This window comes from Choloepus didactylus, chromosome 18 (assembly GCF_015220235.1).
Source record: "Choloepus didactylus isolate mChoDid1 chromosome 18, mChoDid1.pri, whole genome shotgun sequence".
In the NCBI taxonomy this organism is placed as follows: domain Eukaryota; kingdom Metazoa; phylum Chordata; class Mammalia; order Pilosa; family Megalonychidae; genus Choloepus; species Choloepus didactylus.
This window is the reverse complement of record NC_051324.1, coordinates 10,669,740-10,692,225: the sequence shown is the minus strand read 5'-3', so window position 1 is coordinate 10,692,225 and position 22,486 is coordinate 10,669,740. Positions and strand designations below refer to the sequence as shown.

At 52.2% G+C, this 22,486-nt stretch overlaps 2 protein-coding genes across 3 annotated transcripts; both read left to right on the top strand.

Moving 5' to 3' along the window:
* The first annotated feature begins 968 nt into the window (after window positions 1-968).
* On the top strand, window positions 969-13,868 carry WRAP53 (WD repeat containing antisense to TP53). Its single transcript, XM_037809936.1, is given in 11 exon segments — window positions 969-1,722; window positions 1,869-1,967; window positions 2,168-2,279; window positions 11,608-11,696; window positions 11,866-11,956; window positions 12,063-12,195; window positions 12,746-12,879; window positions 12,881-12,955; window positions 13,147-13,250; window positions 13,394-13,528; window positions 13,622-13,868. Coding segments are annotated over 11 exon segments (1,773 nt in total). The 5' UTR covers window positions 969-1,168.
* A 1,996-nt stretch (window positions 13,869-15,864) lies between these two features.
* Window positions 15,865-21,586, top strand: EFNB3 (ephrin B3). 2 transcript variants are annotated; one of them, XR_005212773.1, is made up of 6 exons: window positions 15,865-16,063; window positions 18,209-18,501; window positions 18,678-18,770; window positions 18,868-18,972; window positions 19,404-20,786; window positions 20,900-21,586. XR_005212773.1 is itself a non-coding variant. In XM_037809937.1 (5 exons), exons 1-5 carry the CDS (start codon window positions 15,942-15,944, stop codon window positions 19,811-19,813), a joined length of 1,023 nt encoding a protein of 340 aa, XP_037665865.1. In that variant the 5' UTR covers window positions 15,865-15,941; the 3' UTR covers window positions 19,814-20,804. The 2 variants fall into 2 exon arrangements, 1 of the variants encoding a protein (XP_037665865.1); XM_037809937.1 differs by lacking the exon at window positions 20,900-21,586 and having other exon boundaries at window positions 19,404-20,804.
* Window positions 21,587-22,486: the final 900 nt, after the last annotated feature.

Below are 22,486 nucleotides of genomic sequence, written 5' to 3'. Positions count from 1 at the left end.
AAGTAAGGGCAAGCAATTCGCCTGCAGGCGGAGGCGAAGGGGCGGGGAGTAGGAGAGGAAGGCACTGAGAGAGCCAGGATTCTCGTCGAATTGGAGCTGTAGCTGCTAACATTTTGAGGCGGGGACGATCCACAAGCCAGAGCTTCGAGGGCAGTATTGGTGGAAACCATTTCAGAGAAAACTTGTCACTTTGTCAAATATTTAGGGTGGAAGGAAGAAAATCTCTACACTTGCTTTTCCTTCTTCTTGGAGCACCCCTTCCCCCAGATAGCCGGATAGCTTCTTCTCAAAAGCTAAAATGTCACCTTTTAGGAAAGTCGTCCTTGATATTCTAATCTAACGTATTCCCCCAGATACTGATACTCAGTATCACATCATCTTGTTTAATTCCCTCCACAACCCTTATCACTGTCGGAAGAGATTTGTTCATTTGTTCGTTGCTTTCCATGCACAGCAGAGTAAGCCTTATGAGGGTAGAGACTCTGTCTCTCTTCTTATTCGTAGTTGGAGTCCCTAGTACCTAGTACAGTTCTGGGTGTCAAGTTAGGGTTCGAAAATAAGTATTTATTGAATGAATGAAAAGGGAGGGAGGTTTGAGAAAGTGGGAGAAAGGAAAAAGTGAGTCAAAAACAGAAGTCAAATATACCGCTGGCGCCCTCTGCAGGTGAGGGGAAGGTAGGGACTTTAAGTACCACCGCGGTAAGCGGCAGGGGGCGCTCAGGCACTTCTCGCCAAGATAAAAGCCCTCGGACGACAGCTCCCAGCAGCCACTGGGGCCCCAGGACTGAATGGGAAAGGCAACCCTGTGACTTGTTATGTTCCCTCCCCGCCCCTCCCATGGGTTTCCCGCGAAATCTGATCCGGGATGCGAAGGTCCAATCAGAAGGCGGGCCCAAATCCCGCGAGAGCAAGTGGCGCGTAGCGCCTCACGGGGTGAGGAGCGCTGTGTTTTCAATCTAAGGTGTGTTGCCTGTTGGTCTCGTCTGCCAGGGGTCTTCTGCCCACTCCCGGGAGAGGAAGGAAAGCAAGGTGCGTTTCTCCAGTTCTGCGTCCGGATCCCTGCGAACTTTGGAGCCGTCCCGGCCCCTCTGCGGGCCAGGCGGCCGGTAGCCAGCGGGAAGAAGGTTGCCCGGCCCGGGGCCAATGCCGGCCGCTCTTCCCCTGCAGTATGAAGACGCCGGAGACGCGGCCGTTCCCTCCGGACTGCTTTCCTTCAGTCCAGGCCCCAGCTCCAGCCCGTCACTCTCCCCCAGCTTCCCCGACGGATAAAAATACGAACCCTGAGCCGATGACACCGCCTCCCGATGGGGACGGTCCGCCCCGGATGTCCCCAGATCCCGCGGCTGGCTCAGCTGTGTCCCAGGAGCTGGGGGAGGGGAACCCAGCTGCTCTCTCCACTTCCCTGGAAACGGGGTTTGGTACTCCTGGTAAGCTGAGTCCTCGAATTGAGGAGCAAGAACTTTCTGAAAGTGGCAGCCTTCCTGCAGAAGAAACGAACGGGCCAGAGCTGGGGACTGGAGAAGCCATGGAAGGTTCATCGGAGGAACCAGCCCCAAAGAGTGAAGATTGCATGGAACCGGTTCTAGAGAATGAGGGATGTACGGAACCGGCTCCAGAGGATGAGGGATGTACGGAACCGGCTTCAGAGGATGAGGGAAATGTGGAACCGGTTCCAGAGGATGAGGGATGTATGGAACCAGCTCCAGAGGATGAGGGCTACATGTAAGTGGTGATCGCAGTTGACCCTGGAATCGGAGGAGGTTGGAAGAGTGAGATAAACCTTATCCACCAGTCCTCAGCCCCACTTCTCCATGGTCGTTTCCCTTTACTTTGGCAACCCAGGTTTGTTCCCCCTGTCTTCCTTCCAGCTCTTGGAACTACAGCTTCTCCCAACTACCTCGATTTCTCAGTGGCTCCTGGTCAGAGTTCAGCACCCAACCTGAGAACTTCTTGAAAGGCTGTAAGTGGTAAGTAAGGATAATGGGACAGGGATAATCACTCTCAGGATTTTCATCTGAAAGCACCCCAGTTATCTGGGGAAGGAGTAAGAATCCCTCTTAGAACTTCTCTGGAGGACTCAGGGGATTTAACCCAGAGGTTAGCTCAGCCCAAGCCCTACACATGGAAAATGGGTCTGTCCAGCCTTCTAACTCTTTCCTACTTCTAGGGCCCCTGATGGTTCCTGCATCTTGACCAATAGTGCTGACAACATCTTGAGGATTTATAATCTGCCCCCAGAGCTGTATAACCAGGAGGAGCAGCTGGAATATGCAGAAATGGTGAGGGTTGGGGCTAAGTGCCCCTTCATCACACACTGCACCTTTAACTCCTTCCACGTAGCCCAAATATCATCCACACGTCTCGTGTTCACGAATGGGGCTTTTCTTCATGAATTTCCACAGCTAGTGTTCTCTTCCCTGAATTCTGAAGCCATTTAGAGAGATGTTTCTGCCTTCTATAGTCAGGAATCTGTCTTTTCCATATATATATATTAAAAAAAAAGGTAATAGGGGATTTCTCATGGTAGTACTTATTTACAGGTGTGTATTGGATGACTACCGATATGTCTTTTGTGGAGTTCAGTGCTGGGATAAAGTGGTGAGCAAGACAGTTGAAGAGCTGATTTGCTTTCTTGTGTGGGAGACAGACAAAAAACAAACAAACATGTAAACCAATAAGTAGTCAAGGTCATTATAGATTATAATAAATACTGTGTATAAATGCTGTGAAGAAGATAAACAGAATGAGGAGAGAATAACTGGAAGATACCACTTTGGATACCACTGGTCAGGGAGGGGCTCTCTGAAAAGGAGATATTTGAGCTGAAACTCGAGGGACCAGTCGTGCAAAGAGCCCGGAAAGACCATTCCTGGAAGAGGCAATAAATTTCAAAGACCCAGAGCTGGGGAAGAGCTTTGTGTGTTCAAAGAATAGAAAGAAGGCCAGTATGGCTGGACTGAAGTGAGTGAGGGGGAACGGGGTGGGGTGAGGATGGAGAGGTAGCCAGAAGCCATGTCTTGGAGGGTCTTGTGGGTAGGGCATTTGAAGTTTATTTGGGAAGCCCTGGAAGGTTTTTAAACAAGAGTGAAATGATGGCTGAGGTTTAGAGCCTGGATTGTGGGTGGGCAAGAGTGAAATCAGGGAGACCCATTAGGATGAATTTATCACGGTTCAGGCAAGAGGTGGTGGTGGCTTGGGTGGCTTGGGCTAGGGTGCTGTGAGGAGAGATGGGAGATTCGGGTGGATTTGAAGGAACTTTGTAGGTCTTAGAGAGCGATTGGATGTGGAGGTGCAAGGAAGGAAGCAATCAAGGGTGATGTCCAGGTTTTTGCAACTGGGTGGATGGTGGTACAGTTTACTCAAGGGGAGGAAACAGGGATATAAACAGGTATTGAGACTGAAATCAACGGGTTTTAGCAACATTAAACGTGAAATGTAAAGCTAAGGGGAGAGATCGGTGCTGGAGATAGATTTTGAGAAGTGGGAGAGCATGTAGATGGTATCTGCCGTCTTCAGGTTGGATTCAATCTGGAGAGAGAGTATAGATGGAGGAGAAGGCCCAAGCAGAGCCTTGAGCTCTCCAGCATGTGGAGGTGGGATGCAGCAGAAATTATCAAGACGGAGGCTGAGAGTCATGTCTATTGCTTCTGCTGGATGGAGTCAGATGAATTCAGAGGCATGACCCAAGTACACATTAGTGACCTTGACATGATCACTTTCAGAGGAGTGATGGAGGCAGAAGTCGATTAGGGTGGGTGAAAGATTAAGTACAGGCAATTCATTGAAGAAGTTTTGCTGTGAAAGGGAGCCTCTGGAGTGGTGACCAGAGGGAATGTGGGACCAGAGAATGGTTTATGGGTCACATCTGTGGGGTCAGAAACAACCCAGTACAGAGGGAGAAATTGATGTTGTAAGAGAGTGAGATGATAACAAAGTCCTCAAGAGAGTGGATGAAGACAAGATCTAAACCATGTTAGAGGGCTTGGCTTTCACAGGCACAGAATCCTTTGCAGTAGGAAGAAAGGCAGAGCGTAGGTTCAGAAGCAGCCATTTGGTTGTTGGAAGAGTTGGGTATCTCTGGCTCTGGGCTTTTTTCTCAGTGATGTATAAAACGAGGTCACCAGCTTAAGGAAAAGGGTGTGTGAAGAAAGAGCAGAAAGTGTGAAAACTACGCAGGAATGTGGTGGTGTTGCTGTTCTTTGCTCAGCCCTGTTAGAAGTTTGTTATCCATTTAAAGCGAGACCAGTTAGCGTGGTTGCACATTTTTCCCCAGCAAGATAACCGACTATAGCTTCTCGGTTTGTAAAATGAGGATGATAATAGCACCCACCTCACGGAGTTGTGAAAATTAAGAGTTAATAATGAATTAATGTAGAGCGCTTCAAACAGTGCCTGACTCAACAACAAAAAGACAACCCAATTAAAAACTGGGCAAAGCGCTTGAGTGGAGTTTATCCGGAGAAGATATATAGATGGGCAATTAGTACATCTGCATCATTAGCCATTAGGGAAAGGCAAACCAAAACCACAAGGAAAAACCACTTCATACCCATGAACATGGATACATACTTTTTTTTTTAAAGAAAGAAAAAAAAGTACTGGTGAGGATGTGGACAGATTGGGGCCCTGTGCATTGCTGATGGGAATGTAAAATTGAGCCGTTACTGTGGAAAACAGTTTGGCGGTTCCTCAGAAAGTTAAACGTAGAAATGTTACCATATGTTCTGGTATATACCCAAAAGAATTGTAAACGGGGACTCAAATAGATGCTTATACACTGATGTCCACAGCAGTATTATTCACAGTAGTTAAAAGGTGGAAACAATCTAAGCACCCATCAGTAGATGAATGGATAAAAAGAATGTGGTCTATACATAAAATAGAATATTATTCAGCCATAAGAAGGAATGAAGTTCTGATACATGCCATTGTCATGAGTTCGTCTCTTTATACCTCACACCTATGATCTCTGTTAGAAAAGGCCCAGGACTTACCAGGTCATGATTAAATGGGTTTGGGCTTCATCAAGTAACCTCCCACTCAATTTAGGAGTATAGGGATAGACAGTAGTTTAAAAGTAAAGAGCACTCAAGACAACAATCCACCACATTTTTACTAAAGGAGCACTTAAGGTAAAAGGAACAAGTTTACAATGTAAACATAAATTGATATATTACCAAGTCTGGGAGCCCCCCACCACCACCACTGCTCCTCCAGAGGTAGCTGGACATGAGATCAGAGATTCCCCCTTGCCTCAGTTACAGAGAATTTATAACACTTGTGGTTTACATTCAATCAAATCATATTCTATTTTTACATTAAGTGATGCTTCATGAACACAAATGTCTCATGAAGTGAAGCATCTTAAAGCATGAGTGGTGCAAGATCAAAGGAAGGTATCCATGTTATCAGAGACTTAGACTTGAATGCCTGTAAAATTCTACTGATAATGTTTTTACTGGTTAAGCTATGATTTTTGTAAGAACTATATAACATACTTTTACTTTATAAAGACTAAAAATTAGAAGAGATTACTATTATTTGTTTTCTAACTTTAATATAGTTTTTCCATTTTATTCTATGATTAGTTTAGCCATTACATCATATTGATAAACATACATTTGATTAGGACTGTATTCAACCTTGCTACGTTATTTACGACTTCTCTATGATTAAAGTAACAGTTGCAGCCCATCCTGTTTTCACGGAGGACTAGGTGATTACATGTTATCTGTATCTAAGAAGATTGAGAGGGCCTTTTTGCTTTCTTGAAAATATTCACAGTTCTTTTAACTGTTTAGCGTCTCCTTCAGTATAATTTTCTAATAGGGGACTTGAAGGATATGAATCATCTGTCCCAGTTACTATAGCCTTTCCACTTTTTATAATTTGGAAATTGTATTTGAGTGTTTTTAGGTAAAAGTTCTGTTAAATAGGCTTCTATATCGGAAGGAATAATTGGTTCTTTGCTATTAGAACAGAAGACATGAGAGCAGCATGGAGAGAAGGAGTCAGCATCCTCATTATTAGATTCCTCAGTAGAGATATTATCCTGTGACACTATATCATGGATGAACCTTGAAAACATTATATTTAGTGAAATAACCCAGATACAAAGGGACAAATATTGTATTATCCCACTTATATGAAATATCTAGAATAAGCAAATTTGTCGAGCCAGAAAGTAGATTATAGGTTACCAGGGGCTGGGGGTGGGTGAAGAAGAGATGGGGACTTAATGCTTAATGGGTACAGAGTTTCTGTTTGGGGTAATGACAATGTTTTGGTAATGGATGGTGGTGATGGCTGTACAATATTGTGAATGTAACACTATTGAAGTATATACTTGAAAGTGGTTAAAATGGGGAATTTTATGTTGTATATGTAACCCCAATTAAAAACAAAGTTGCTGTTATATATATATATTACCACATTAAAAATAAAGAAGAAAAAAACCAGCAGTACCTGGTATATAATAAGTGCTCAAAAAACAATAGAAGTCATTGGTGTTAGTCGAATGCAGGCATGGAATGGGAAGATAGGCTGCCTAGGGTTTGCTAGGAGAGAAAAACAAGGGTGTCTTCAGGGTGTCTGCTGGGATGTGCTTGCGAGATGGTAGATCAGAATCTAAGCTGGCTATGGAAATGGATTGTAAATATATTTTTGATGGAGCCGAATAATCGTTGTGGTGGAAATTGTAGAACAAGTGAACTGGATGGGCCCGAGATCGTAGTCAGAGATTAAAATCAAGGTGCACCATTGCTGGTGATAGCAAGGCCTGGGACACAACCGTGGGAGTGGGTGGCTGAGGTGGAGTGAAGGCTGTGGTTGTGGGTACTGAGGAAGTCAAGGACTGAGAGAGGCCGGGGCACTGGATGTGTCCATTCATTCTTTCATTGATTCATTCATTCCACAAATTTTTGTTGAGAACATTCCAGGCACTGTTTTAGGTTCTGGGGATTAGGCAAGAACAAAACAAACAAAAGTCCCTGACGGTGAAGCCTATATTCTAGTGTGGGGAGCAGTGACTTCATTTCAATGAAGAAATGAAAGAAGTAAAATATATATCTAACAAATGCCATGAGGAAAAACAAAGCAGGGGATAGGATTGAATTCTAATTTTGAAAAGTATGGTCAGGGAAGCTCTCCCTATTACGGTGACATTTGAGCAGACATGTGAAGGAAGGGAGTAAGCCACGCTGCTGTCTGGGAGAAGAATGTACCAGGCAGAGAGAACGTCAGGTTCAGTGGCCCCGTGGAAGTCACCAAGGACGATCACAGGAGCATCTGTTGGGGAGAGAGGTGATGAACCAGGAGGTAGTGTCAGTGCATGAGGGAGGGTGACAAAAAGGGGGGTAGCTAGTCTGATGGCAGGAGCTGCAGAGGAGCTGGGGTTTGGGGGGATGAAAAGATTGGGAAATGACAGTGGGGAACAAGGTTGATGCCCACCCATCTCCTGTCCTTGAGGTGTATACAGGGGTTAGCCAAGGTCAGGCAAGTCCAGGGGTGAATGGAGCACTGAGAAGAGAATGAGAAATAAGGGAACATGTCAGTCCTAGAGTAGGGATGTCAGTGGCCATGATTCAAGGATTTGGGAGGGCAAGGGGGAATGTGGGGTTGGGGCGGATGAGTTGTGGAGCAGTGGGCAGGTCATGGCACTCGTGGATAAGCCAGCAGACCAGGACATCTCTCTTGCCCAGAGGTGTCAAAGGGGGTACAGGTCTTGATGGCAGACTAAAAGAGGAAGGGCACCCTGTTCAGGGACGGTTGTGAACGCTCACCCACCATGCAGTGCTTCAAGATCAGAGGTCTAGTCCCCTACAGAAACGAGTACTTGGGGTAAGGGGGTAGCACTGGGAGCCCTGGGCCTGGGACCCAGGGGTTAAGTTGGGGCCAGGTGGGTGTGAGTAGCTGCCCAGAAAGAGCTCAGCAGCAGAGAGGTTTTTTCAGGCAAGGCGACTCGGGAAACGTGGGAGGGTGAGCATTTTCTACAGAAACTCATTTAAAAGAAATGGGAATGTTACAAAGGAAAAGAGTCATTCCCTAGCACTCTACAAAGTCAGCCCTTTTAAATTTCTCTACAGCCTTTTGAAGCTCCAAGTATTAAGGCTTTGTAAGAGGTTGTAATCAAATAGTAGATGGTTTTTTATACTGCTTTTTGTCTTGAACCATCATCTCCTAAAATGTTTTTCACGGTATTCCACTCTTCATATTTACCATGTTTAATGGTATATGATATTACGTTGAATGCCTACAAGAATTTTCTTATCTCTTCCCCTGCTTTTGACATTTGGGTTGTTTCCAGGTTGTTGTTTGTTTATATCATACATTATTTTTCAATGAACTTCTTCTTGTATTTCAAGGGGAGATTCGTTTCTTAGAGAAGTTTTGTAAGTAAGAAATACCCTAGGACGGATAGTATTGATTTTTTTTTTTAATGTATTGTGTTACAGATAATCAATTTGTTTTAAAAAATTTTTGTGCAGGTTTTTTTTTACTGCTGTTACCAATGTATGAGCATGCCAGTTTTATCACAGCCTCACTCATTAGACATTTTCATTTTTAATGTCTGCAAATTTAATATTGGGAAATGGATAGAAATTATAAAGATGGGGAAATTGGGGGAGGACATTTCAGGGGGTATTTCTATACACCTGTGTGCTGCTTCTCCCTGGAATAGTTGCCCAACTCCTTTCCTCCCTTCTCTGCCTTCACAGAGTGTTCTGGAACTCCTGTTCCTGACTCTTGAGCTTCTTCCTTGCATATTCTCCTACCGTGCGGCCCTTGCCTGATGCCTTCCCTTCCCCTCCAGCCCTTTCCAGTGGAGACTTTCCATCCTTCTGTGCCCTGCGGAGTTCAGGTCGGAGTAGGGGCCTGCCCTCATTCCCAAATGCTGTATCCAGACAACTGTTCCTTCTCCTTTGTAAAAGCTTTTCCTTTGAGGCTTCTACCCTCGGATTCTCCCTCGTCCACTAAAATGCACCCCAAGTCCTTCCATCAGCTCGGTGTCCTTAGGTATCCAAACCGGAAGCCAGGGCCTCATCCTTTAATCTTCCTTTTCCTAGAGCCCCCACATCCGGTTAATTACCAAATTCCATCTAGACCACCTAATCTTTCTTTTTTTTTCTTTTATTTTAAAATTTTTGTTGTGTTAACATTATTAAAACATGAAATTTCCCATTTTAACTACTGTCACTGGTGTTAAGTACATTCACAATGTTGTACCACCATCACCCCAGACAGAAATTCTACTCGTTAGGTATTAACTTTCCATTCCCTAGCCCGACCCCCACCCCGTACCCTGTAATCTGCTTTCTGTCTCCACGAATTTGCATATTCTAGTTATTTCATATAAGTGAGATCATCTAACATTTGGCCCACCTAATCTTTCTAATCCTTCCACTTCTCTCTGCTCTGCTGCCTCTATGTTAATTCGAGGTACTATTATTTTGGGTCTTTGAGTACCGAAACAGTCTTTTGTCTCCGTTGTTCATTAAAAAATTGTTGGTTGTACACTAGTGTTGCAAAATAGCAAGACAAACATGGTTGCTGCCTTCTCAGAAAGGTGTGATGCCATGTAAGGAGCCCAGAGGGCTAGAGAAGCCATGTGGCAGTGGCACCTTGCTCAGCCGGAGGGGTTGGGGAAGCCTTCCTGGAGGAAGAGGCATCTCAGAGGCCTGAAGGATGATTAGGATTTAACCAGGAAGAATTGTTGGGGGAGGTGAAGGAAGAACATTCCAGACTCAGAGACTAGTTTGTGGGAAAGCCTGCAGGTTGCGAGTGTGGTGAGTTGGCACTGAGAGAGCATCAAAAGGGTGAGTTATAGAAATATTAAGGAAGTGAGTAGAGAGAGATGAGCCTCGGGAAGTGGATGGGGATTAGGGGCTTGGTAATGGAAAGCTCTATAAGGAGATTGACTCTTATACCCAGGATTATGTGCAGGCACTGAAATGTGTTAAGCAGAACAGGGCCGCTGTCCAGATCTCAGCGTTAACAAGGTCCCCAGGACCTCGGTGTGGCTGCAGTGTGGAGAATGGACAGGCAGGTGGAGTGTGGGTGCAGAGAGGCTCGGAGAACATGGGAAGTGTTGGAGAGATGCTGGCAGGAAGGCTGTGACCTGCCAGCAGGATCTGAGGAGTGGGCAGATTCAGGAGAAACCCGGGAGGTAGAATGGGCAAGATGTGGTTGCACCAGGAGTGGAAGGGAAGTGAAGAATAATGGAAGTCAAGGCCAGGTCTCAGGTTCAGGCTTGAGAGTTGGGTGTGGAGCCCAGCAGGAGCCGCAGGTTTGAGGGCGGAAGAGGCTGAGTTCACCATGGCCGTCCGAGGGCAGCCATCCACCAGGCAGTTGGAGATACATGTATGTTGAGATTCAGTTTTATTTAGGTTACTAGCTAGGTAAAAAGCATACAGAGTGTATATGGGTCGGTGACACCACCTGAGGTCTAGCAAATTCTTGACAGAGTTGATAGCCAGACAATTTCAAGATTTCTACAAACCAGTACAGAAAAGACAACCTAGTAGAAAAATGGACAAGAATTATGAAAAGGTGTACTAAATAGCTAATCAACACATAGAAATATGTTTAACCCCACTAGTAATGATGGCAATGCAAATTCATACCATTGTGAAATACCATCTCTGATCCTCCAAGTTGAGGACAATTTAAAAGCCTGGCTACACCAAGAGCCACAGAGCATGAGGCCTTCTTACACTCTGCCAGTGGGAGGGTAAATTGGGATAAGCACTTGGGAGACAAATTTGACATTATCTAGCAAAATTGGCAAAGCACACACCAGACAGCCGAGTAATTTCACTCTTTAGCAGAAGCTGTAGAGAAAGCCCTCCCACATGTGTACCAGAATGTTAAAACGCACAGCGTAAAAATAGAACAAAAGTGACTGTCAGCGGGAGAAGGGTAAGTCAGTCTGGCTGCGTTCGTGCCGTGGAGTATTGGGCAGCAGTGAAAACGCAGGACTCAGAGCTAAATGGATCAGCGTGTCTGGGTCTCAAGGACAATCACAGAGGGCTACGTCCTGTATGAAGCCACTAATGTGAAGTTCAAAGACAGGAGGGCTGATGTTGCATATTGTTTGTTTTCTGTGTCACTGTCTTCCAAAATAAATGCACAAGAATGATAAATTCAGGGTAGTGTTTACCTCTGAAGAGAGGAGGAGTTCTAGAGGGAAGGGCTTTTAATGGTTTGATATAGTTTATTTGTTAAGCTAGGAAGAGAGGTCACAGGGTTGCTTTTTGCTTTGAATTTTAAATTTACTTTGTTTCTTTTTTAAAATATAATTCTTGTTAAAGGTTCAAATGGCACCTCGTTGATGTTAGTTTCTGGGTTGGGATGTTAGCTGTTTCCTTCAAAGTGTTTAAAAAGACATAGGATAAATCTGCATGGATTTGGGGGCCTAAATCTGACATTAAAGTCTGATATGACCCCGGTATATTGAGATGAGGATTCTCTCCTTTATATTTGCTGCCCCTTCCTTCTCCTCCTGGGTAAGTGCCTACAGATGGTCTGCCTCTCTGCCTAAAACGGCCAGAGACACATGTCTCTGACTCCTCCCCGCTGAGTGACCCCAACACCCCCATTTCCATGCAGGTTCCCGTCCTTAGAATGGCGGAAGGTGACACCATCTATGATTACTGCTGGTACTCGCTGATGTCTTCAGCCCAGCCAGAGACCTCCTAGTAAGTGATGTTCTTTGATCCCCACCCCCTGGTTTCAAGAGAGCTCTCTTCCGAGAGAAAGTTAGGGGGGCAGCCTCACTCGGGAGGGGGAAAGCCCGGCGTGCCCTTCCGTTGGCTTCCTCCCCTTCCTTTGACAGTGTGGGAGCCTCAGTGTCCATGTCTCTCTCAGCGTGGCCAGTAGCAGCCGAGAGAACCCGATTCACATCTGGGATGCCTTCACTGGAGAGCTCCGGGCTTCCTTTCGCGCCTACAACCACTTGGTACGGCCTCTGAGCTCCTCCGCCCCAGCTCTCCTCCTGGCCCAGCTTCCTTTCTTGAGGCCAGCGGAGGCCTTGGTAGCTGTTTTCAGCCTCCTCTTGCCCCCAGGATGAGCTGACAGCAGCCCACTCGCTCTGCTTCTCCCTGGATGGCTCCCAGCTCTTCTGTGGCTTCAACCGCACTGTGCGCATCTTCTGTACGTCTCGGCCTGGCCGCGACTGCGAGGTCCGCTCCACGTTCGGTGAGCATCTCTGTCCAGGGGAGGAGAGAAGGGAACGGGACCACTTCCTGCTTTCTGTGAGCCAGGTTCCCCACGTGTAGGGTTTCACTTCTTCCTCAGTACAGCACTGGGAGGCAATTCCATGCCTAGCTGCAGAGGAGAAAAAAACAGACTTCAGAGAAGGAAAGAAACTTTCCCCATTCTTGCCAGCTCATAGAAGAGCTGGTTCACTCCTAAGCCCATACCCTGTCTGCTGTGTATTTTTGGTCTCCAAAGTCTTAGCATCTCTGGAAATTTGAGGTGATGCTGATTCCATTTTCCTGTAAGCTTCAGCTGTCCGTCCCTTCAAGGAAGAACTGAGGTTTAAGAGGGAGGAAGCAGGCCTTGGGCACTTAGGTCCTTTAGGGGGTTGGAAGGATCTGGGCAGAGGGCTTTGTCCTGCTTGTGATGAGTGGGGCGGGGGAAACTTGAGTCCTAGCCTATTGGCTCTGGGACAGGAGATGGACATTTGTGATCTGGTTCGTGCCAGGTGCCTTTGCCCTCTCCACCACTTTGTTCCTTCCTTCTCTAGCCAAAAAGCAGGGCCAGAGCGGCATCATTTCCTGCATAGCCTTCAGCCCGGCCCAGCCCCTCTATGCCTGCGGCTCCTACGGCCGCTCCCTGGGTCTGTATGCCTGGGACGATGGCTCTCCTCTTGCCCTGCTGGGGGGGGCACCGAGGGGGCATCACACACCTCTGCTTTCACCCTGATGGCAACCTCCTCTTCTCAGGAGCCCGCAAGGTAGGGGGGCACACCCTGAGATCCCCAGTTAGGGGAGCAGTAGGGCAGGGGCGGGGGGATGTAGTCTGCCATGTGTTCGGGGATAAGGGGTGGGAAAAGATCAACCTCAGCTAAAGGAGTGCCTGTAGACCTGGAGGAAAGCAGGGATGTCTGGGGGAGGCGACCTCCCAGGCCCCATTATGTGTCTGCAGGATGCTGAGCTACTGTGCTGGGATCTCCGGCAGCCTGGCCATCCACTGTGGTCCCTGAGTCGGGAGGTGGACACCAATCAGCGCATCTACTTTGATGTGGACCCGTGAGTGACTGGCTCCATCCTGCCATGGGCCCTGATGCCCCGAGGGATGCCAGAGCCTGCTGTAGGGTCGCAGCTCTGGGTGGGGGACAAGTTTCCTGCCCCAGGGGTGAGGCCTCTGTGTCAGCAAGCCTCTTCTTTCGCAGGACGGGGCAGTTCCTAGTGAGTGGAAGCACTGGCGGGGTCGTCTCTGTGTGGGACACCAGTGGAGCCGGGGATGAGGGGAAGCTGGAGCCTGTGCTGAGTTTTCTGCCCCAGAAGGACTGTACCAACGGAGCGAGGTCAGCAGTTCAGTTCCACAGTCTTGGGGCTTGAGTTGGGGAGGGAGATGAGCAAGCTTCTCATGACAGACCCTGTCCCGACTCTCCTTCCAGCCTGCACCCTAGCTTGCCTCTGCTGGCCACTGCCTCTGGTCAGCGGATGTTTCCAGAACCCACAGAGAGTGGGGATGAGGGGGAACAGGAACTAGACCTTCCCCTGCTCTCCATGCGCCACGTCCACCATGAATGTCGTCTCCAGCTCTGGTGGTGTGGAGGGGACCCAGACACCGGCATCCCGGACGACCATCAGGGCGAGAAGGGGCAGGGAGGGACAGAGGGAGGTGGGGGCGAGTTTATATAAAAAGGTTTTATATGATAATAGAGTCTGTGTGTATTTGGGGAGGCAGATGTTGCAGGGGAGGGGGCTGGTGGGCTCCCCTGTCCAGCGGTACCGGCCTCTGGCATATTGTTCCTGAAACCAGGGGTTGAGAGGCGGGGCTCGCGGGAGCCAATGGGGCGGCTGGGCTTGGTGTGAAGTCACGTGGTAGGGGTGGGGTTTCATGCCATTGACTGGTTGGTTGCTAAGCAACTTGGTAAACTGACGTGAGGGGTGGAGACCTGTTTGAAATCTCACTCCCAAGGTGGGGGCTGCAGGGGTCAGGGCGAGCGTGGCTGCGCTCGCTGTGTCAGACTGCTGGGTGTGACTGTGTGAGACTGCAGACGGTGACAGACAAGTCGCCCGCTTCCTCGCTCCCACACTACCGCCGTCCAGCTGCAGAGGGCCCACCCCTAAGCCCTGGGGGAAGGAGTGCACTCGCATCACCTCCCTCCCCTGGACTCCCCAAGAGGCTGAGGGTAGCCAGAGTCAAGGACACACCTGAATGAGTAAAGGTGCTGAAAAATACAGACGTCGCACTCAGTGTTCCTGTTAGATTCGGGACAAGTCAGGGTCTAGCTCCCTCCGCAGCTGTCGTCGCTGCCCTCCCTCTTTCTCATTTCTGCCTGCTCTTGTCTTCGGGCGGTGGGGGGGTGCGTGTGTTATTTAGAGCAGCGACCCCCCCCATCCCCCGGGACACACACGCACCCCTTGCCAAACCCGGGGGTGGGGCGGGGGTGGGCTTTGAAAAGATACAGTCCACAGGCGGTGCGGTTTGGGACTGGAGGCCCGAGAGGGGAGGGGAGGAATGTCACCTCTGCCCGGAGGTGCTGAAAGCAGGGCTCCTACACCCGGCAAGGCCAGGCCTCCTCCCTTCCCCCAGGATAATTGGAAACAGCCCTTCCCGCAGAGTGAGGCTGCGGGGGGGGGGGGCGGAGGTCCTCCTTTTCCTTTCCCGGCCCTCCAGGCAGGGCCCACGTTCACCCCCGACTCTCTTGCCTTCCACCCAATCCTCGGGTGACAGTGAAGGGCCCCCCCTCCCACCAGGGGCAGGAGCCCAGCAGCCTGGGTTTGGTTTCGGGCTCTATCCCCGACGTGTGACCTCAGGCCAGCCCCCGGGCCTCCCGGAGCCTTAGTTTCCCCTTCGCTCCGGTGGGGCTGTCGGCTGAGCCCCGCCCACCCCGCGCAGGTGGGCGTGACAGTCAACTCCGCGGCGCTGGGTGGCGTGCGAAGCTCTCAAGGTTGTCCTCTCCCGAGCCGCGGGGATGTTTGGGGACCCGGGAGGCTGCGGGAGCGAAAGGGGCTCAGTTCCTCGGGTGGAGGGGGCGAGAGCCTTCCAGGGTGTCAGAGGGGGGATTCCACGCGCTAGGGCGATCGGAGGGCAGGAGGGGAGCCGGGCCGAGGCAGGGACCGAGAGGGACAGCGGGCGGGACAAAGGGGGCGTGAGGGAAGGCGCTGGGGCGTGAGGCGGGGCCGCAGGGCCAGGCGGCGGCCGGCGCGGGCGGGCGGTGCGCGAGGTGAGGGAGGTGCGGGGGGCGTGGGCTGCGGGAGCCGCCGCCCGCTCCGCCGCCAGCTCCAGCTCCGGTTTTTCCTTCCACCATCCTCTCCCCCTCCCCGCCGCTCCTTTAACTCCCCCCTCCTGGACTCGGGACTGGTTTCCTCCCTTAGCCCGCTGCCCTCAATCCCGGCGAGGCTGGGGCTTCAGCTCGGCTCCCCCTTCCTCCCTCCCGCGTCCGGCGCCCCATGCCGCCCCCTCCCGGCCCCCGGCTCCCCCAGTCCCCCACTTAGGGCCCCGCACAAAATCCCGGGGTGCTGGAGCGTGGGCCGGGGGGCGCAGGGCGCCTGCAGACGGCCCCGGGAAGGGCTCTTGCGGGGCTGCGCGCTCTGTAGCAGGGGCGCAGGCAGAGCAGGAAGGGGGTCCGGGTGGGAGCTTTCGGGGCGTCAGCCACGGGGGTGATCGGGGCTCGGTAGCCAGGGGAGCCGAGGCAGTCACCCCAAAGGGTGAGCGACTTTGGGGGAGTTGGTGCCTCGCCCCCAACCCCAGGCCTTCGCGGGGTCATGGGGGCCCCCCTTTCTGGGCCAGGCGTTGTGCAAGGAGGGACCCTGCTGCTGCTCGGCTTTTTGGGGATAGTGTCTGGGCTCAGCCTGGAGCCTGTCTACTGGAACTCGGCGAATAAGAGGTGAGCGGCCTGGGGCTGGGGAGATCCCACACCCCAGGGGCAGGGGAGTGGGAGCCTTGGGGACTTTGAACGACCGGCTCCCATCACAGAGAGGAGGCGGGAGGGAGAGTGCTGGTTCTCTGATGGGAGTTGATCGGTTACTAGACCCGGATGATCTTGGGGCTGGGAAGGCAGACTCCTGGGTCCCACACTGAGCTGGATGTGAGTGATGACAGCGAGGTGTCAGGAGTTTGAGAGACCCAAAGGGGCCAGGATGAGAACATTCGTGGGTAGTGGAGGATGGTGGAGTGGTGGTTTGGATTTGTGGGAGACAAGCCGGGGGCTGGGCTTGGAGGGAGCCTGGTTAATGTCAGCTCTCAGGAGAGAACAGCTGAGTAGGTGCTGGCTGAGGAGCTGAAGGGAAGGGCAGGGCAGGGTGCCTCTCTCCCCAGAAAGGACTCAGTGTTGGAGACCAGTGGGAAGGGGGCTCAGTATGGGGGCTCTGGGGACAATTTTCCTGAGGTTCCCTGATCCTTCTAAATAGTCTATATCCCAACTCTTGCCCACAGCAAACCCTTGGCTCAGTAGCCTCCCAGCCAGAAGATATTTTTGCCTCCCTGGCTTGGGGACTTTTTCTAGAGGAAACTTTGAGCCCCACCCCCACCCCAAAGCCTCCTTCTTTCCCTGTTGCATCTGAAGCCCTGAGGACCCCTGGCCCCTTCCCCCATCTGTGCTGCAAACTCTTCCATCAGACCCCTCTGCTCCGGGGCATGCTTGCTTTGCTCTGAAAAGAGGCCAGGGGTCAGATGAAACTTCAAGCCACACTGGGTGGACAGGACCTTTGAGAGGTCTTGCTTCCTTGCAGATCCCGCTCCCCGCCAGCAAGAGTTCTGCGTTTTGAAAAACTTCCCACTTCTCTGGGGAGGCTGTGCGAGGCCCTGGGAAGAGGGTGGGCTTTGGAATTCATCGAATCCCAGGTTTAATCCTAGCTCTGCTGCTTTCAGCTGTGGGCCTTGGGCGTGTCACTTAACCTTTCTGAGTTTGTATCCCCAATTCCTACAGCTTTTATGAGGATTTGAGGTAAGGTGTTGTCAGTAAAGGGGAGCTAGGATTATTGTTTCTTCTCTCTTTACATCACAGCCTCCCTCACCTCTCCCAGTCCCGGCATTCCTCCTTCCCAGATCACTTTGGGTATAATCCCAGGGTCTCAGCCCCCTCCCTACCTGCCAACACCCAGCTGCCGTCTGAGTATCAGGTGTAGTCTGAGGTTGTAAGTTAGGTTTGTTCTGATAGGGTTGGGTAAAAAAAGGAGTCAGGGGGTTCTGCAGGCTCTTTTGGGCACTGGGTGGGAGGGAGTGGGCCATTTGGGGGTTTGGGAGGACAGAGCAGCAGCCCCCCGGGGCCCGGTTCTGAGACTGTTAGCTGTCAGTGTACGGGGAGGGGCTGCTGGTGGATGTCTGGGCCGAGGGAGGCTTGTGTTGGTTGTGATCAGAGAAGTCAACTCCTTCAATTCCAAAGTTATAGAACGTTTGCCCTAGGAAGTCTGAGGCCCCAGGTGGGTGGACCCAACAGGGCAATGACCTGGGCAGCTGGTCTACCTACCCTGGTGCCCAGTAGCCCCAGTTAGGGCCATTTCCAGACCAGGCATTCCCCTCCTGTCACATTGCCTGGCTAACTTCGGATGCTGACCTGGATCACCCTCTACCTCCCCCCACCCTGCCCCATCCCTTTAGCCCTGAAATTCAGTGGTGGCCTGGAGGAGGGGGCCTCTGTCCCCATGGTTGACGGCCGTGGAACAGTGAAATCACCTGGGAGGGGTGGGCTGTGTGGTTCCAGAGAGGCCAGCTCCTTGGTAACTGGCATCTTGTTGCCATGGCAACAGGGCCGGTGATGGAGCGAGCGATGGCAGTGTGCATGTGGTGAGGGCGGGCTGAAGAGTGCATTTGGGCACACTGAGGGGCAGGAGACCTCTGAGCTTGGCGTCCTGCTGTTTCCAAAGTGAGCTCGCAGGGCCCTGGGTGCCAGTTCTGTAAAGAGCAGACTTTCCACCGAGACAAAGGCAGGCAGGAGCCGGCTGAGAATTGCTAGTCCTGGAGGAAGGTGGGGAGGGAAGGTTCTGGGCACCAGCCCTGTGATGCCTCCTCCTAATTGTCCTCCTCCCCGTAGGTTCCAGGCAGAGGGAGGTTATGTGCTCTACCCTCAGATCGGGGACCGGCTGGACCTGCTCTGCCCCCGGGCCCGGCCTCCCGGCCCCCACTCCTCTCCCAATTATGAGTTCTACAAGCTCTACCTGGTAGGGGGTGCCCAGGGCCGGCGTTGTGAAGCACCCCCTGCCCCAAACCTCCTCCTCACTTGTGACCGGCCAGACCTGGATCTCCGCTTCACCATCAAGTTCCAGGAGTACAGCCCCAACCTCTGGGGCCATGAGTTCCGCTCACACCACGATTACTACATAATTGGTATTGATGGGCACGGAACAGGCAATGGCGGGGAAGAGCCCATGGGATCGAGGGCAGATGAGGGAGGGGACCACTAGAGCCAAGAGGGAGATCCCTGGGCCCTCAGGCCAGGGCATGGGGACAGAAGAGGGGCTCGACTCTGGAGGTGACTTTTCCCTCTGGCTTTTTCCTCCCAGCTACGTCGGACGGGACCCGGGAAGGCCTGGAGAGCTTGCAGGGCGGCGTGTGCCTGACCAGGGGCATGAAGGTTCTTCTTAGAGTGGGACAAAGTGAGTGGGGCTGGGGGGAGCCAAGGGAGCTGGGACAGTGCCATCATGGTCGGTGGCAGCTATCTCAGCCCCTCTCTTGGGTCTGCCCCTTCTCCAGGTCCCCGAGGAGGGGCCGCCCCCCGAAAACCCGTGTCCGAAATGCCTATGGAGAGAGACCGAGGGGCAGTCCACAGCCTGGAACCCGGGAAGGAGAACGTGCCAGGTAGGAGCCAGGGTCCAGCCTCCTGCCTTCCCCAGCCTCCTCTGCTCTTGGACCCCAGCTGCCCCCTGTCTTCACCCTCTCCCCTCCCTCTTTGGTTTTGGGGGCTGCCATACAGGAAAGAGAAGAGGAGAGGAAGGGAAGGTGGGAGGGGAATGGAAGCCAAATGAGGAAAAGGCTCAATTAGAACTAATTAGCTAAGTCAGTGCTTCAATCAGCACTGACAGGGAAGTGGGGAGGATGACGTGGCGGGGAGCCGCAGGGCTGGACACCTGGATTCTGAGCAAGGTTTGGGGGGCAGGGATGGTGGGGGTCCCCAAGGGTTCTGGGCACCGGTGGGGAAGCCTGTGGGGACTCCCAGGGCTGGGTGTCCAGATACCCCGGTGGCTCCTTCAGCGCCCCCCCTCTTTCCTCCTTCACCCCTTCCCTGCCAGGTGACCCCACCAGCAATGCAACCTCCCGGGGTGCTGAAGGCCCCCTGCCCCCTCCCAGCATGCCCGCAGTGGCCGGGGCAGCGGGGGGGCTGGCGCTGCTCTTGCTGGGCGTGGCAGGGGCTGGGGGTGCCATGTGCTGGCGGAGACGGCGGGCCAAGCCTTCGGAGAGTCGCCACCCTGGTCCTGGCTCCTTTGGGAGGGGAGGGTCTCTGGGCCTGGGGGGCACGGGGGGCATGGGACCTCGGGAGGCAGAGCCCGGGGAGCTAGGGATAGCTCTGCGGGGCGGAGGGGCCACGGATCCCCCCTTTTGTCCCCACTATGAGAAGGTGAGTGGCGACTATGGGCATCCAGTGTACATCGTGCAGGATGGGCCCCCCCAGAGCCCTCCAAACATCTACTACAAGGTATGAGGGTGCCTCCCCTCCAGCTCTCCTGGATCCAGCCCTTTTTGAGGTGCTCCCTCCAATTTCATTCATGGTTTGAGGGATGCCTCCAGCATTTCCTTGGCCCCTCCACCCCTCCACCTCCTTTGTTTCTCCTGGCTATGCCCCCGATCTCCACTTCTAGGATACCTTAAGACTTCCACTGAGTCACCTCCTGCCTTTCCATTTGGGCACGTGCACCCCTGTCTGTCTTCATTCCTGGGTCCTATTCCTTTGGGGAAGGGGCAGAGGCTCAGCCTCCTCTTCTGACTGTGACCCAGGTACCCTTGTCCCCCTCACCCAGAGAGCTGGGGGTGGGAGCAGCCTGTTTTTTGGTTGGCATCTCTTCCTTTCTGCCTCTCACTGTTTTTCTCTTCTTTTCTCCTCTCTCTCTCTTTCTCTCTCGTATTCTTTCTCTTTCTTCCGTCTCTAGGTCTGTTCTTCTTTTCTAGCACCCCCTCCCTACATCTCCTTTCACCCTCTTGCCTTCTTATGCTGCGCCTCTCCCATCTCCTGGGTGGGGTCGTCAAAGCCTTTCTCCCCTCAGCTCTTGGTCCCTCTTCTGAACTCTCTTCCCAACCACTCCCCTCAGTCTGCCAAAAAACAGGGGGCCTTGTGGGAAAGGCTCTTGGCACTCCATCGCAGTGCCAGGCATGGGCAGCAGGGCCCCCTTCTCTTCACACTTGCTCCAGCCATTGGGGTGGTTGGGTCACGACAGCTGCTGTGAGAAGAAGCGTCCCGTTTTGCCCAGGAGTGGCCAGTGGCAAGATAGGAACCGGTCGGGACATATATGGACTCGGCGTGATGCTGAGTGGACCCCTTGGGACAGGAAGTGACTTGCTCCAGACAAGAAGCGACCAGGCCTGGACAGAAATGGCCTGGGAAGTGGCAGCAGCAGTGCAGCAGCAACTGGAAGTGCCTTCATCCAGGACAGGAAGTCGCACTTCTGAAATTGGAAGTGGTCCGGCTGGAACTTGAAGTGGCTTAGTCTGGGTGGGTGGGTGGGAGTGGGAGTGCGAGGCGGACGGTTCTTACTATGTGGAGAAGGGGGGCAGGAAGAACTTTCCGTTTCAGGAGGAAGCTGGAACTTACTGACTGTAAGAAGATAGAGGACCGAGGAGGACTTTCCTAGCATTCAGTGGCACTTCCCCGGATCTCCCTTCCCTTGTGTTCTGTGCTGCTTTTAGGACAGCTAAGATGACTGCCATTCTGCTGTGGCAGGCCCAGTTTGTCTTGTGCTTCCCTTCCCATAGCCCAGTATAATCTCTGTTTATCAGCAGGACTACCCCAGAACCCACGTGCCTCCCCTAGTAACCCAGATGGCTGTCTCGTTCGTCAGATCCTCCATTTCCTACCCCCTTCACTCTCAACACAGCTCCCTTCTTAGTGACCAAAATGGCAGCCTACTGACTGGCCTAGCTGACAGCGGGACTTAGCAACTGCTGCTGTTTCCATAGTGACCAGCTTATACCTCTTCCTGCTCTTTAGTGCACAATTGGGTGTTGGCCTCACTTCCCTTCCAGCTCAGATTCTTTAGATCAGAGCCACCCTTGGGCACCAGTTGGCCACCTCAGTCACCAGCCAAGATGGTTGCTTTGTCCACCAGAGGCTAAGTCATCTCTCTGGTGCTGCAGTTCCCAGCTCCTTCCTGATTTTTCTAATCCCTCCTTCTGGGGATCAGGAAGTTAATATTGCCATGGGGGAGGTGGCGGGGTATGACTGTCACCTCAATAGTTTTACTGTACAAGGGAAATTTGAACAAAAACCAAAAAAAGAATAAAAAACTTCAAAAGTTGACAAGAAGGCTGGAGAATGGACATGAACTGGGAGAGAAAGCATTGGCTTTCAAGCTGGGGGTTGGATCGGGTGATGCCAAGGGGAAGGGTAGCGAGAGGGTTGGTTTGGAGTGGTGAGGGGTTGATGCACGGGGTGGGGATAAAGCTCCTGAGTGAGGGGCCTGGGGAAGGCAGAAGCTCGACAGGCCATCACCGGAGAGAGGAGAGAAGCCCAGCTTCTGGGAATATATGGGAGTGGCCAGTATATTTGGATGGCTAGAAAGTGGCTACACGAGGGGCAAGTTGGAGTGTCTTCTTGCTACATCAAATCACTGGAAACGAGGCAAGACAGTCAGAAACTGAATGGTAAAAAAAGTGCATGTGTTAAAGTATATTCCTTACGGCTCCTACCCAAAGTGCCTCTGACTTGGAGAGTTTTGCTGTTGGGGTCTCAAATGAGAGAAGGATGTGGCTGACCAGAATAAAAAGTGGCAGGGACACTGGGACCCAGTTTCAAGCTCCCTGGCCCTGAGTTCCCTCTAATACCCACAACCCGGGCTCTCCTCCTCTACAGAGCTCAGGTGCCTAGCCCCCTGGCCTCAGTCCCGTTCTCCACCCACAAAGGCAGCCATCAAGAGCATCACTGGAGCGAGTCAGCCGGGGTCACAACCCTTGCCCCACCAGCCCCTCCCTTGACTTTAGGTCCCTTCCCGCTGCCTCCCATCTGCCTGGAGGTCAAGGGTCCCCCCCTTCCACTCCTATGTCCAGTGGGACCCCTGCCCCTCCCCCCATCTGAACAAGATGCCAGGGTCCTGGGAGGTGTGGGCACTGGAGGAGGGGAGTTGAGATATGGGAAGCCAGGTGCTGGGCTCTCGCCTCTCCTGGA

What these genes read in the sequence shown, in the direction of transcription:
- EFNB3 (XM_037809937.1), top strand. Translation starts at nt 15,942, where the DNA reads ATGGGGGCCCCCCTTTCTGGGCCAGGCGTTGTGCAAGGAGGGACCCTG. An exon ending in TCTTCTTAGAGTGGGACAAA is followed by an intron (nt 18,771 to 18,867) that starts GTGAGTGGGGCT and finishes CCCCTTCTCCAG; the next exon opens with GTCCCCGAGGAGGGGCCGCC. An exon ending in CGGGAAGGAGAACGTGCCAG is followed by an intron (nt 18,973 to 19,403) that starts GTAGGAGCCAGG and finishes CTTCCCTGCCAG; the next exon opens with GTGACCCCACCAGCAATGCA.